The sequence below is a fragment of the Pan troglodytes genome, chromosome 4, assembly GCF_028858775.2.
Source record: "Pan troglodytes isolate AG18354 chromosome 4, NHGRI_mPanTro3-v2.0_pri, whole genome shotgun sequence".
NCBI classification, from domain to species: Eukaryota; Metazoa; Chordata; class Mammalia; order Primates; family Hominidae; genus Pan; species Pan troglodytes.
Window position 1 is genome coordinate 49,104,139 of NC_072402.2, and position 15,221 is coordinate 49,119,359.

At 36.6% G+C, this 15,221-nt stretch overlaps 1 protein-coding gene across 44 annotated transcripts in view; it reads left to right on the forward strand.

Annotated features, from left to right (window-relative positions):
- CENPK (centromere protein K) overlaps positions 1-15,221 on the forward strand; it is a 71,565-nt gene that overhangs the window by 28,497 nt on the left and 27,847 nt on the right. For 28 of the 44 annotated variants that reach the window (XR_008547975.2, XR_010157226.1, XR_010157225.1 and 25 more), the window contains 4 exons: positions 5,839-5,921; positions 6,015-6,113; positions 6,454-6,580; positions 13,480-13,533. Coding sequence is in view for 39 of the 44 variants with exons in the window: in XM_063811188.1 (XP_063667258.1) it covers positions 5,839-5,921; positions 6,015-6,113; positions 6,454-6,580; positions 13,480-13,533 (363 nt within the window). In the remaining 5 variants the exon portion in view is untranslated. Of the gene's footprint in view, positions 1-5,838; positions 5,922-6,014; positions 6,114-6,453; positions 6,581-10,337; positions 10,461-13,479; positions 13,534-15,221 lie in introns of all 44 variants that reach the window. The other 16 variants (XR_010157224.1, XR_010157223.1, XM_054684327.2 and 13 more) reach the window with 1 other exon arrangement.

The following is a 15,221-nucleotide window of genomic DNA, read 5'->3' on the forward strand; positions in this document are numbered from 1 at the left end:
ATGTTGCCCAGGCTTGTATGCACTCCTGGGCTCAAGTGATCTGCCTGCTTCAGCCTCCCAAAGTGCTGAAACTACAGGCATGAGCCATGGTGCCCGACTTCTTTTCATTTTCTCTGTGGTGTTTTGGAGAACTTAAGTTTCTAATTTGATTAACTCCATTTAATCAAGTTTTCTATTAAGGTCTGAGCTCAAATCTAAGAACTGTTTGCCCAACTCAGAATCACAAAGATTTTCTCCTGTGTTTTCTGTTAAAAGTTTTTAAGTTTTAGGTTTCAGTATTTAGGTTCATGATCCATTTTGAGTTAATGTTTATGTATATATAGTATGAGTTAGTGATATCGGGTCATTTGTTTTCATTTGGATACTGACTGTTCCAGCGGTATTTGTTGAAGAAACTATCTTTTCTTTTTTGAATTTCCTTTACACTTTTGTTGAAAATTAATGACCATGTATATGTGTATCTATTTCTGAACTCTGTTTTTCTCTATTCTGTGCTTTGGATATTTCTGTTTTTTTATTCTGTGTTTCTGTCTTTAAGCCAATACCACATTATGTTTTTTACCAAAGCTTTAAAATAAGCCTTTAAATCAAGTATTATGAATTCTCTAACTTTGTTGTTCTTTTCAAAATTGTTTCATATTTCCATGTAACTTTTAGAATTGGTTTGTCATTCTGCCCCATAAAAAGCTGGAACTTTGAAATTTCCCTGAATCATAGGTTAATTTGTGGAAGATTGCTATCTTTAACATACTTAGTCTGAATGCAGATCCATTAGCACTGTGTCATCTTTGTATTTATTTAGGTCCCCATTTATTTGATATTTAAACATTTTGTCTCACCAGTGTTTTGTAGTTTTCAGCATACAGGTCTTGCACATCTTTTGTCAAATTCATCCCTTTATTATTTCATAATTTTGACTATTAAATGGTATTCTTTTAAATTTCAATTTTTTTCTTTTTCCTTTTTTTTTTTTTTTGTTGAGACGGTGTCTCGCTCTGTCACCCAGGCTAGAGTGCAGTGGTGCCATCTCAGCTCACTGCAAGCTCCACCTCCCGGGTTCACGCCATTCTCCTGCCTCAGCCTCCCGAGTAGCTGGGACTACAGGCATCCGCCACTACGCCTGGCTAATTTTGTTTTGTATTTTTAGTAGAGATGGGGTTTCACCATTTTAGCCAGGATGGTCTTGATCTCCTGACCTCATGATCTGCCCACCTTGGCCTCCCAAAGTGATGGGATTTCAGGCTTGAGGCACTGCACCCGGCCTTAAATTTCAATTTTTATTTATTACTAATAAATACAAATACAATTAATATGTATATATTGATTTTGTATCCAGTGAACTTGAGAAACTTTTATTCTACATCCTTATTATCTGAGATCAAACACAGTTTTACATATCTTTTCCCTTCTGTATAATTTTTATATCTTTTTGGGGGGTTATTTTGCTGTCCTAGAGCTTGTACTTCAGTAAAATATTCAATACAAACGGTAAGAATGGACATCTTTGCCTTGTTCCTGATGTTATCGGAAAGCATTTGCCCCTTCACCATTAAGTGTGATGTTAGCAGTAGGTTTTTTGTAGACACTTTTAATCAGATTGTGGAAATTTTCTTCTGTTACAGTTTATGAAGTCTTATTTTATTTTGTTATTTTATTTATTTATTTGTTTATTTATTTATTTTGATACAGGGTCTTACTCTGTCACCCAGGCTGGAGTGCAATGGCACGATCTCAGTTCACTGCAATCTCTGCCTCCTGGGTTCAAGCAATTCTCCTGCCTCAGCCTCCCAGTAGCTTGGATTACAGGCACCTGTCACCGCTTTGGGCTAATTTATGTATTTTTAGTAGAGACGGGGGTTTCACCATTTTGGCCAGGCTGGTCTTGAACTCTTAACCTCAGGTCCTCGGCCTCCCAAAGTGCTGAGATTACAGGCATGAGCCACCGCCCCGGCCTAAGTCTTTTATTTTAAAATCACAAATTAATATTGAATTTTGTCACTTACTCTTCCTGAATTTATTGAGGTTATTAAATGTTTTTCTCCTTTTTAAAATCTATTGATATGGTGAATTACAATGATTGATTTTTAAAATTGATTTTTTTTTTTTTTTTTTTTTTTTGGAGATGGAGTTTCGCTCTTGTTGTCCAGGCTGGAGTGCAATGGCGTGATCTCAGCTCACTGCAATCTCCACCTCCCGGGTTCAAGCAATTCTCCTGCCTCAGCCTCCCAAGTAGCTGGGATTACAGGCATGCTCCACCACGCCTGGCTAATTTTGTATTTTTAGTAGAGACGGGGTTTCTCCATGTTGGTCAGGCTGGTCTCAAACTCCCTACCTCAGGTGATCCGCCCGCCTCAGCCTCCGAAAGTCCTGGGATTACAGGCAAGACCCACCACCATCCCATCTCTACTAAAAATACAAAAATTGATTTTATCTGTCTGCTTAACTGCATATTCCTATGATAAACCCCACTTTGCCATACTATATTAATCTTTCTTATTTATTGCTGAATTTAATTTGCTGAAATTTTATGAGATTTTTGCTTCTGTGTTCATGAGGAATATTGGTCTGTGGTTTTCTTTTTTGTGATGTCTTTGTTAGGCTTTGATATAAGGGTAATACCAGCCTCATAGAACAAATTAGGAAGTATTCTCTCCTCTTCAAAAGAGTTTGTATAGAATAGTAATTTTTTATTCCTGAAGTATTTGTTTGAATTCACAGAAGAAACCATCTGGGCCTAAAATTTTCTCATAAACTGAATAAAAATTTAGAGATGAAAAAAAATTTTCATCTGTGAAAATTTGTAATTACAAATTCTATTTCTCTGGAGCTAGTCATATTTCTTATTTGTCTAAATGAGCTTTGGTAGTTTATGTCTCTCAAAGAATTTATTCATCTGATTTGTCAAATTTAGTGACAAGATTGTCGATAACATTTCTCCATTATCATTTTAATGTTTGTAGTGATGTCACCTCTCTCATTCCTGATATTGGTGATTTATGTCCTTCTCTCCACCCCGTAATTAATCTAATTTTATTGACCTTCTCAAAAAACCAATTTTCATTGCTTTTCCCTTATTTTTATTTTTTTATTTTGTACTGATTTAACTTCTTTGTTGTTATTATTATTTCCTCAACTTACTGTGGGTTTTATTTGCTCTTTTTCATATTTCTTATGATAGAAGCTGAGGTTATTAATTTGAGAGCTTTCTTTTCTTTTAAAATAGGCTTTTAGGCCGGGCACAGTGGCTCACGCCTGTAATCCCAGCACTTTGGGAGGCTGAGGCGGGCAGATCACGAGGTCAGGAGATCGAGACCATCCTGGCCAACATGGTGAAACCCCATCTCTACTAAAAATACAAAAATTAGTTGGGTATGGTGGCATGCACCTGTAGTCCCAGCTACTCGGAAGGCTGAAGCAGGAGAATCACTTGAACCCGGGAGGCAGAGGTTGCAGTGAGCTGAGATAGTGCCACTGCACTGCAGCCTAACAACAGAGCGAGATTCCGTCTCAAAAAAAAAAAAAAAAAGATTTTTAGTGCTCTGAATTCTCATCTGATTACTGCTTTTGCTTCATCCCAGAAATCTTGATGTTGCATGTCAATTGTTTGGGGGATGAAAAAAGAAAAAGACAAATTTTGATGTTAATGTTTTTATTTCTATTCAGTTATAATAATTTCCTATTTTCATATTGGTTGCTTCTTTGACCCATTGATTATTTAGATGTATGTTTTTGGTATCCAAATAGTTGCAAAGATTTCTACATACCTTTCCATTTTTCAATTTAATGCCATTGTTAGACCATATTTAATATAATCAATATGATTGCATTGAAAGCTATGTTATTGATTTATATTTTTCTGGGGGAGGGAGGGTTGGGAGCAGAGGATCTTGCTCCGTTGCCCAGGCTGGGTGCAGTGTTGATATCATAGCTCACTGCAGCCTTGAACTCCTGGCCTCAAACAACCCTTTCACCTTAGCCTCCTAAAGTGGTAGAATTACAGGAATGAGTCACCAGGCTTGGCCTTGATTTATCTTTCTTTTCATCCTACTGTTTTTCTGTTCCTGTTTTCTTCTTTTCCCACTTTCTTGGATTGTGTGTGTTGTTGTTGTTGTCTTTGTTGTTGTTGAGGCAGGGTCTTGCCTTGTTACCCAGGCTGGCATGCAGTGGTATGATCTCAGCTCACTGCAGCCTCCACCTCCTGGCCTCAAGTGATCCTCCTGCCTCAGCCTTCCAAGTAGCTGGGACTACAGGCATGTGGCACCATGCCTGGCTAATTTTTGTATTTATTTATAGAGACAGGGTTTCACCATGTTGCCCAGGCTGGTCTCTAATTATCAGTATTGGCTTACTAGTTATTTATTTTCTTTGTTTTCATAGTTACTTTAGGGTTTGTAATATACATGTTTAACTTATCACTGATTTATGTTTAGAAAAAGCTAATAGAAACCCTTGTGATCAGGAGAATGGAACACTAGTGCTTATTGTAATTCTCTTTAGGCTTCTTTGTTGTTCCTGAAATCCCTCAAGCATACTTCTGCCCCTTGGCCTTTGTACTTACTATTCCCTTTCCCTGGAACATTCTTTTGCTAGAGAATAACATAATGTTTTCCTTTGTCTTCTTTCTCTGTTATTTAAATGTTACCTGATCAGAGAAGTCTTTCCATATCATACTACCTAAAACATCCATTTCTTGCTCTTCATACTTTTACTTTTATTATGTTTTTTTTTCTTTATGACACTTGACCATTGCTGGAGTAAACGTCTGGATTCCCCTCTTTGTTCTGTTCAGCTTTACATCTCTCCCTCCTTCAACAGTGCCTAATAGTCAATGATTGATCAACAAATTTGATTGAATGATTGATTGAATAAATATTGAATGAGTGAGTCATTTGTGTCCGTTTTGTACAGTCTCCTTAGTAAAGGTACCTGGGGCCGGGCGTGGTGGCTCACACCTGTAATCCTAGCACTTTGGGAGGCTGAGGCGGGTGGATCATGAAGTCAGGAGGTCTAGACCAGCCTGGCCAATATGGTGAAACCCCGTCTCTACTAAAAATACAAAAATTAGCTGGGCGTGGTGGCACATGCCTGTATTCCCAGCTACTCGGGAGGCTGAGGCAGGAGAATCACTTGAACCCAGGAGGCAGAGGTTGCAGTGAGCCGAGTTCATGCCACTGCACTCCAGCCTGGGCGACAAAGCAAGACTCCGTCTCAAAAAATAAAAATAAAAAATAAAAGAAAAGGTACCTGGGCCGGGCACGGTGGCTCACGCCTGTAATCCCAGCACTTTGGGAGGCCGAGGCGGGTGGATCACAAGGTCAGGAGATCGAGACCATCCTGGCTAACATGGTGAAACCCTATCTCTACTAAAAACACAAAAAATTAGCCTGGCATGGTGGCGGGCACCTGTGGTCCCAGCTACTCAGGAGGCTGGGGCAGGAGAATGGCGTGAACCCGGGAGGCGGAGCTTGCAGTGAGCTGAGATGGCACCACTGCCCTCCAGCCTGGGTGACAGAGTGAGACTGTCTCAAAAAAAAAAAAAAAAGAAAGAAAGAAAAGGTACCTACTCTCTTACTACTGAAAACACACCATTATTTTGCCTTTCAATATGATATTAAAATTTACTGCTCAAAACCTCTTGTATTTTTAAATTTAACCATAGAATATTACCACAAATTTAGCGCCTACTGTATATTTACCTTTTCAAATGCTTTCTGCTAGGCTTTTTCACTACTGATGTCTGAATGGAAGTATCCTGGACCACTATGTAAATTTGACTATCGTTCAGAAATAAAACTGGGATTAAAGACCAAGCAATTAATTTGAATTATTTTATTCTAGTTCCAAAAGCTGAGACAAGATCTTGAAATGGTACTGTCCACTATGGAGTCAAAGAATGAAAAGTTAAAGGAAGACTTAGAAAGGTTTGTTTATGTTACTATTAATCATTCATATATATTAAGTGACATTTAAAGTTTTATTTAGATATTGCTTGTTTTGTTTTTCCATGTCGAAAGGGAACAACGGTGGTTGGATGAACAGCAACAGATAATGGAATCTCTTAATGTACTACACAGTGAATTGAAAAATAAGGTTGAAACATTTTCTGAATCAAGGTATTAATTTTATGTTCTAGGTTTTTAAAATAGGAAAAGTATTTTATTTTTTGTGTTACATGAAACACAGATGAAGTTAAATGTTACCAGGAATCAGGAGTCTTGCCCTAACTTTTGTTAACTATTAGCTATTATATGATCTTTTATGGGTGACTTGACTTGACTGTACCTTTGGTTTCTCTACTTGTTATATAGACAATATGATTTTCAAAAAGGTAGTTATTTGGTTTGAGCAAATGAAGTTTTAACAAAGTTTTTGATCAACTTCATGAATAACTAGTTACATGTGCGTATGTGTTTTATCAGTTAAATGTTTCTCTTAATTTTTTTAATCTATTAGAATCTTTAATGAACTGAAAACTAAAATGCTTAATATAAAAGAATATAAGGAGAAACTCTTGAGTACCTTGGGCGAGTTTCTAGAAGACCATTTTCCTCTGCCTGATAGAAGTGTTAAAAAGAAAAAGGTAAGTTTTAGAGAAGACATTTATGTAAATTATCATATTTGAAATTATTTTAGGTGGGTTTAGAAGCATATTTTCTTATTTAGTTCAAAGGTATGCACATGTATGGAAATATGCCATTATCACATTATACTTATTGAAAGACTAGAAGCAACCTAATTATTCAATAAAATGGGATTAAGTATATGTATATTTTGGGGGGCAGGGGGGCGGGGGGACAGAGTCTCTCTCTGTCACCCAGGCTGTAGTTCAGTGGCGTGATCTCAGCTCACTTCAACCTCTGCCTCCTGGGTTCAAGTGATTCTTGTGCCTTAGCCTTCAAAGTAGCTGGGACTACAGGTGTGTGCCACCATGCCCAGCTGATTTTTTGTATTTGTAGTAGAGAGGGGATGTCACCAAGTTGCCCAGGCTGGTCTTGAACTCCTGAGCTCAGGCAATCTGCCCACCTCGGCCTCCCAAGTGGGACGATTAGATGCTAGGATTACAGGTGTGAGCCACTGCGCCCAGCCAGAGTATATTTCTTATATTATATCCATATGATGGGAGTAAGTTAGCTTTTCATATAATGTATTGAACACCTTCAAAGAAGTTAATGAAATACAACTTATTGTTGAATGAATAAAACACTGATGATTAAATTGTTTGAATCTAATTTATGTTTAAAAATTGATAGTGCTTATGTCTGACAGCTAGGATTGTAGGTGGTTTTTTGCTTTTCACAATTTTTTCAATTTTCTGTGATGAGTATGTACAACTTTTTAAATCAAAAGAATGATGTTTAAAATTTGTTACAGATTAATGTAAGTTATTGACTATTTTAATAGTAGCTATAATGAAATAAACCTTTTCTGAAAAAGCAAATAAATATTTTATTGAGTGGCAGAAGATTGTGAACAGTTCATATATATATATTATATATATGGTGTTAATAAGACTTTTGAAATTGGAGTAATCATTGAATAATAATATGTTTAGTTTAATCATTTTCAGCATAAAATCTTTCATGTCTCCCTAGGGAATGAAGTCTGTAAACTCCTTAGAAATCTCTTCATTAGTATTTATACTATGGACTTCTATCTCTTCAGCCTCATCTCCAAGCATTCATCCATCTTTTACATGAATCCATTCAGCTATGTCACCAATTGACCTCTCACTTTTTTGTGCCTTATACATTCTATTTTTTCTGCCTAGGTTAAAACCCTTCCGATCTGGTGAGGGTAGCAGATTCCTACTTAAGACAGTTCAAGCATATTTTGAGTGAAACATATTATGAAATTTAGGTGTTCTTTTATTGATTTATTTTTATTTTTTATTTATTTTTATTTTCGGGGACCGAGTTTTGCTCTGTCACCCAGGCTGGAGTGCAATGGCATGATCTCCGCTCACTGCAACCTCTGCCTCCCAGGTTCAAGTGATAGATTCTCCTGTCCCAGCCTCCTGAGTAGATGGGACTACAAACGCGTGCCACCACACCCAGTTAATTTTTTTGTATTTCTAGTAGACAGGGTTTCACCGTGTTGGCCAGGCTGGTCTCGAACTCCTGACCTCAATTGATCCGCCCACCTCAGCCTCCCAAAGTGCTGGGATTACAGGTGTGAACCACCACACCTGACCTATTGATTGAGTTTTTTAGAGACGAGGTCGTGCTATGTTGCCCAGGTTAGACTTGAACTCCTGGGTTGAAGCTATCCTCCCGCCTCAGCCTCCACACAGCTGGGACTACAGATGTGAGCTACTGAATCTGGCTCTAGGTGTCCTTTTAGTAACACTTTTCAAATGATTTTGTTAGTGTTATTTATGTCTATCTCTCCCTTTATCCCCATGCCCTGTGAGCTACTCGGTGTGTTTAATTCATCTTTGTATCTCTTCTATCTTGCATATCTTTTATATAGAACCTTCTCAGTTCATATTTATTGAATGGATGTGAATATACTAGGAAAAGGAGAAAAAGTTCTGTTTGTTTTTGTTTTTACTATCTGTGTTCTTTTTATTCTTCCCTTATTTATAATTGTCTATAGGCTTTACATTTGTTATGGGCTGTGTCTTCCATTATATTATTGTTTTTTACCTCTTATTTATTTGTAAAAGTATGACAGCCTCCTGTTGGCCATTTCATTAAAATCATGATTCCTTGCCTCTTTATGACCTTAATCTTGCAACAACTCACTGATTTATTTTCTGGTCCCAGTCTCCTCCATTTTTTTCAACATTTTTTTCAACATTTTTTTGTTGCTGTTGCTCCACTAATAGAACCAGAGGTTTGAGGCATCCTGAAAAGGAAGCTTGATTACCATGAGCCATTATTGGGTCATTAAGTCAGATTTGATAACCTCACTTCTTTTTTTATGATGTATAAGGACTATTGATACATGTTACAAAGTAATTCTTGTCTCTCTGTTTCTTTCTCTGTGTGTTTCTTTCTCTCTCCCCAACAATACTGTATTTATTAGTCTACTAGGGCTGTGATAACAAAATACCACAGACTGGGTGGTTTAAACAAAAGTTTCACAGTGTAGAGGCTAGAAGTTCAAGACGAAAGGAAGGTACTGTCGGGGTTGGTTTCTGGTCTCTCTTCCTGGCTTGTAGGTGACCACTTGCTCACTGTGTTCTCACATTGGGCTCTTTGTGTACACAAGGAAAGAAAGAATTCTCAAGTGTCTTTTCCTCTTTTTATGAGGAAACCATTCATATTGGATTAGGGCCCCATTCTTATGACCTCGTTTATCCTTTATTACGTTATTTAAGACTTTATTTTTAAAAACATAGTCACATTAGGGCTTCCACATATAAATTTTGGGGAGACATCGTTCAGTCCACAACACTGGACTTTATAACTCAAAGATGTATACAAAGAAGAAAGCTAAAAACAACAAAACCCCCTCCATCAGATCATTACCATTAGGTGAACATCACAATTAATATTAGGTGAATGTCATTTGAGACATCTTGCTAAGCACATATACATATAGAACCATAAATAGATGGATTGATGGATGGCTGGATCAACGTAATTTTGTAAATGCTAATAATAAAATAAATGTAATTTTACTTTTTTTTTTTGAGATGGAATCTTGTTCTGTTACCCAGGCTGGAGTACAGTAGCTGAGATTTCAGCTCACTACAACCTCCACCTCCTGGGTTCAAGTGATTCTCCTGCCTCAGCCTCCTGAGTAGCTGGAATTACATGTGCGCACTGCTATGCTGGCTAAGTTTTCTATCTTTGTTTTTTAGTAGAGATGGAATTTTACCATATTGGCCAGGCTGGTCTCGATCTCCTGACCTCAGGTGATCCACCCACCTCAGCCTCCCAAAGTGCTGGGATTACAGGTGTACACCACTATGCCTGGCCTAATTTTACCTAATTTTGAGAGAAGAAAAAGAATAAGTGAAGTTGAACAGTTGAACTCGGATAAATATTTCTTTGCATCAAATGATTTTAGTTCTGGAGAGATCCTTTCAATATAAAGGAAACAAGTGAATCATGAAAAATATGGAAAATTTAATTACAGTTTGCTTAACTTCATATCTCAATTCTAGGCAGTTATTGACTCTGCTGTAAAAGATAAGAAAATTAACATTCTTTTTCCTATACCCTTATTTCTATTTTGTGTTATTTTTACTTTGGCAGGTTATATTTTATTCAGAACTTCTATTTTATTTATATTTTATTCAGAAAACGCCATTTATATTTAGCCTTCATTCTACATTGTATTGGAGTCAGTGCTCATTATCTTTTTTTTTTTTTTTTTTTTTTTTTGAGATGGAGTCTCCCTGTGTCGCCCAGGCTGGAATGCAGTGGCATGATCTCGTCTCACTGCAACCTCTGCCTCCTGGGTTCAAGCGATTCTCCTGCTTCAGCCTCCTGAGTAGCTTGGGACTACAGGTGTGTTCCACCATGCCCAGTTAATTTGTTTTTTTGTGTGTGGTTTTTTTTTTTTTTTTTTTTTTTGGTATTTTTAGTAGAGACGGGGTTTCACTGTGTTAGCCAGGATGGTCTCGATCTCCTGACCTTACGATCCACCCGACTCAGCCTCCCAGTGTTTTTGTTTTTTTTTTTGAGTTGGAGTCTCGCTTTGTCGCCCACGCTGGAGTGCAGTGGCGTGATCTTGGCTCACTGTAAGCTCCACCTCCCGGGTTCACATGATTCTGCTGCCTCAGCCTCCGGAGTAGCTGGGAGTACAGGCGCCTGCAACCATGCCTGGCTATTTTTTTTTTTTTTTTTTTGTATGCTTTTAGTAGAGATGGGGTTTCACCGTGTAAGCCAGGATGGTCTCGATCTCCTGAGCTGGTGATCTGCCCGCCTTGGCCTCCCAAAGTGCTAGGATTACAGGCATGAGCCACCGTGCCCGGGCCAAGCCTCCAAGAGTTCTTAAGTTTAATCCTTTGCTTGGTTTGATGAGTTTCTTTGACAAGTAATTTGTTCAAGAATTCCTGGGTGTTTAGTCTTTGGATTCTTGGATGGTGTAAATACTTTGTTGGTCTTTACACTAAAAGGGTATTTTAAGCACTTTTTAAAAAAAATCTCAAGTTCTGTTAGGTATTGCTCCCTGTCTTTTAAGATGGAATGTGGTATAGAGAATTCTGAGGCCAGTCTATGGATGACTTGTTGCTTCTGACTATATCTGGAGAGTTATTTATATTTGAACCAATAACATAAGAATATTTCACAATGTTGGTTATTCAATATCAGTTTTCCTTTGAAAAAGATACGTTATTTTTCTGGGCAGTTTTAATTCACATTTCGTTTCATAGAAATTTTCTTTTATATTTTTCTTCTGCATTTCGTTTGTCTCAAGTCTTTATAATTTAACCTGTATCTTGCTTCTCATTTATTAATCAATACTATAATTGTGCTGTCTTCACCACTAATCGTATGCTCATTTATACCACTCTTTTTCCTTTACTAAGGTATTAGATTTTCAGAGCCTGCTCGGCTCTCTTTATTTAGGAATCATACATATTTTTGTTAGTGTTATTTTACTATTTCTTTAATATATTTGTATTTCTGCAAGGCTTTATAAGAATTCCATGGTAATCTCTGACTGGTATCAGGAAAGTAATAGTTGTCACCGTAGTAGGCAACTTTATAATTAATTGAATGTCTGAATTCAAAACCTTCTGATTAGGATTAGTATGATCTTGGAACTTTCTAGCAGTTTCCTCTAGAGTCTGTCCTGTTGAACATTTTTAACAATAACTTAAAGAGATAGAATATGTGGCTATCAAAGTTTACAAATGATGTGAAAGTAAGAGGGCTAGATAGTAAATATGTTGGATGACAGATTGAAGACTATTTCTTAGCTAGTTAGGAACTAAGACAAATAAAATAGGATGATGTTTAAATAGAAATACATAGAATATGTATTTACATACATACAGAATACATTACATTACAGAATAAGGAAGACATTTTTAGCTAGATATATGAAAAATACTTTGGCATTTTAGATGATAGTATTCTCAGAAGTCCACAAGGAAAAAATAGATGTCTAAAAGCTAATACCATCTTAAATTTAATGAATAGAATTCCAGTCTCCGTAATTATGAAAGTGGGTGTTCTTTTTTTGTCTTTGGTAGTCAAATCACACCTAGATCATTGTGGGAGACTGGATGAAGGAAAACAAAAGACAAATTAGAGCACATTCGGAGAATAATCATGGTATTGAGAAGCCTCAAATTTATGCCATATGAAAAGTAATTGAGGTGGGGTGTGGTGGCTCACACCTGTAATCCCACACTTTAGGAGACTGAGGTGGGAGGATCACTTGAAGCCAAAAATTTGAGACCAGCTTGGACAACGTAGCAAGACCTTGCCTCTACAAAACAAACAAATAAACAAAAACATTACTGTGGCATGTGCTTGTAGTCCCAGCTACTCGGGAGGCTGCGGTGGGAAGATAGCTTGAGCCCAGGAAGTTGAGGCTGCAGTGGGCTGTGATCGCACCACTGCACTCCAGCCTGGGTGACAGAGTGAGACCCTGTCTCCAAAAAAAAGAAAAAGAAAAATAATTGAAGAAACAAATGGTGATTAGTATTTTGAAAAAGAGAAGATTTGGGCCTTATAATAGCAGTCTTCAAATATTTGAGGAACTCTTGGGTAGAATTTGAATGAGATTTATTCTCGTTGTTCCAAGGAAGAAACAACTAATGAGTTGAGCTAACATGACAAACTGTCAAGAGCTATAGAAAGATGATTAAGTCTCTCATAAGAGCAAATTTCCTATACTGAAACTGCATAAATGTACTCTGGAATGTCATTTGGGGAGTTTTTATTGGGGGATTTAAATACTAAATTTTTTATATGATTATATATAATGTGTATATCTATTATATGCTTATGGATAGTTTTAATTGTATCTTCCAGTTACTATAAGAGTTTTCACTGTCTTAGAAGATATTTCAACTGCATTTTTATGAATCTGACTTAAATACAACGTTTACTTTCAGAATTTTTTGTCACTTAATTACAAATATTTGATTTTAGTTACTTTGTACCATTACAACTAAGAAATATTAATTTTAAAAGTCTTGGCCAAACGCGGTGGCTCACTCCTGTAATCAAAGCACTTTGGGAGGCCAATGTGGGCAGATCACCTGAGGTCAGGAGCTCGAGACCAGCCTGGCCAACAGGGTGAAACCTCATATCTACTAAAAATACAAAAATTAGCCAGGCGTGGTGGTGGGAGCCTGTAATCACAGCTACCTGGGAGGCTGAGGCAAGAGAATCACTTGAATCCGGGAGGCGGAGGTTGCAGTGAACCGAGATTGCGCCATTGCACTCCAGCCTGGGCGCCAAGAATGAAACTCTGTCTCAGAAATAAAAGTCTTATAAAAACAGTCCAATATTTCACCATTGGCAGAAGTGAAGTGGTAATTGTTTGTTATTCACATTTCTCTTGAAGAAAAACATTCAAGAATCATCTGTAAACCTGATAACACTGCATGAAATGTTAGAGGTAAGTGTTTTGTGTAGTTTGTTTTGTCTTGAAGCTGTCTTAGACATTTGTGAACAATTATACTCAGACTTGAAAAACAAAAAATACTGCTTTAATTCTTAAAGTATGCATCAATCTTTATTAAATACATTTGTAATAATATATCTTTGGTATAAAATTAGTTTCTGTTCCCTGTACAGTACTGAGAGGAATATTGTTATTTTTAAAATAATGTGAATTTAAGGTCTATCTCTTAATCATGTTCCCAAGATTTATTACAGGTAAAATTTTTATCTAGGCATGAGCTGACAGGGTGAAAAAATTTTTTTAATGATGTTATCTAGTATTTACAGAGTAAAATTCTATGCTGTTACATTGACTGTTTAATTGGTAGCTCTGTACTCTATATAAAATACGTAATGAACTTAAAGATTCTTTCCACAAAGTTGTAGAAATTGTACAATTTTTAAAAAATAACATCAGTCTCTTTTCTTATAATGTAAGTACTGAGTTTTCCAACTTTCTCTGATTTGACATTTACCTTGTTTTATAAATACCTTTGACCTTTTCAAAAATGTTTTTGAACCTCAACCATATTATCAGTTATATTAAATACTTTGGAAGATCTTGATATGACAATTCATGGTAAATTGGGCAGAAAGGAAAATGAAATAGTGTATGAAGAACAGGGTATTTACCAATTAGTGTACCCCCTTTTAAAATCATTGGTATATTTTGAAGAAAGAGTGATTTCAGAAAACGCGTTTCATTTAACTTAATGAACTAGGTGTTAAAGTCTCTTTTTGCCCAGCTGACAAGTTTTGGTTCCTCAGGATTTAATACAGAGTATTATTGCTTTGAAAAGCAAAATACAAATATTTATTAGATTCGTAATTAGAATATTTTAACATATTTCTAGCTACTCTAGTTTATGCTGAAACTAAGATGACTATAGTTTCTCATGGATGACTTAACCTTTTTTTTTAATAAAAATTGTCAGTCATGGAAATACTGAAAGGTATTACATGTATAATTTTTTAATAGTGTTCATAGTATGTACCATCTGTGTTAGGCCATTCTTGTGTTGCTGTAAAGAAATACCTAAGACTGTATAATTTATAAGGAAAAGGAGTTTAATTGGCTCATGGTTTGCAGGCTGTATAAACATGACACTAGCATCTGCTCAGCTTCTAGGGAGGCCTAAGGGAGCTTTTACTCATAGCAGAAGGTGAAGCAGCAGCAGACACTTTACATGGCCAGAGTGGGAGCAAGAGGGAGGGGGAAAGGTACCACACACACTTTTAAGCAGCCAGATCTTGCGAGAACTCACTATCATGAGGACAGCACCAAGGGGATTTGCTAAAGCATTCATGAGAAATTCACCCTGATGATCCAATCACCTCCCACCAGGCTCCACCTCCAACATTGGGGATTACATTTCAATATGAGATTTGGTAGGGGACACACTTAAACTATATCAGCATATAAAACTTAGCATTAGAATCCTAAGTTTGTCTCCAAGTCTCATATTGTCAGTGATAAAGGAACTAATCTTAAAACTGCAGTTAGGTTAAAAATAAAACAATATGATTAAAATTAGAAATGCAAAATAGGAAAGATTTGTACTAAAATAAGCTGTTTGTACTAAAATAAGCCATTGCTCTAAAATACAAATAATATTTAATTCTATATTATGATACTCAAAAGAA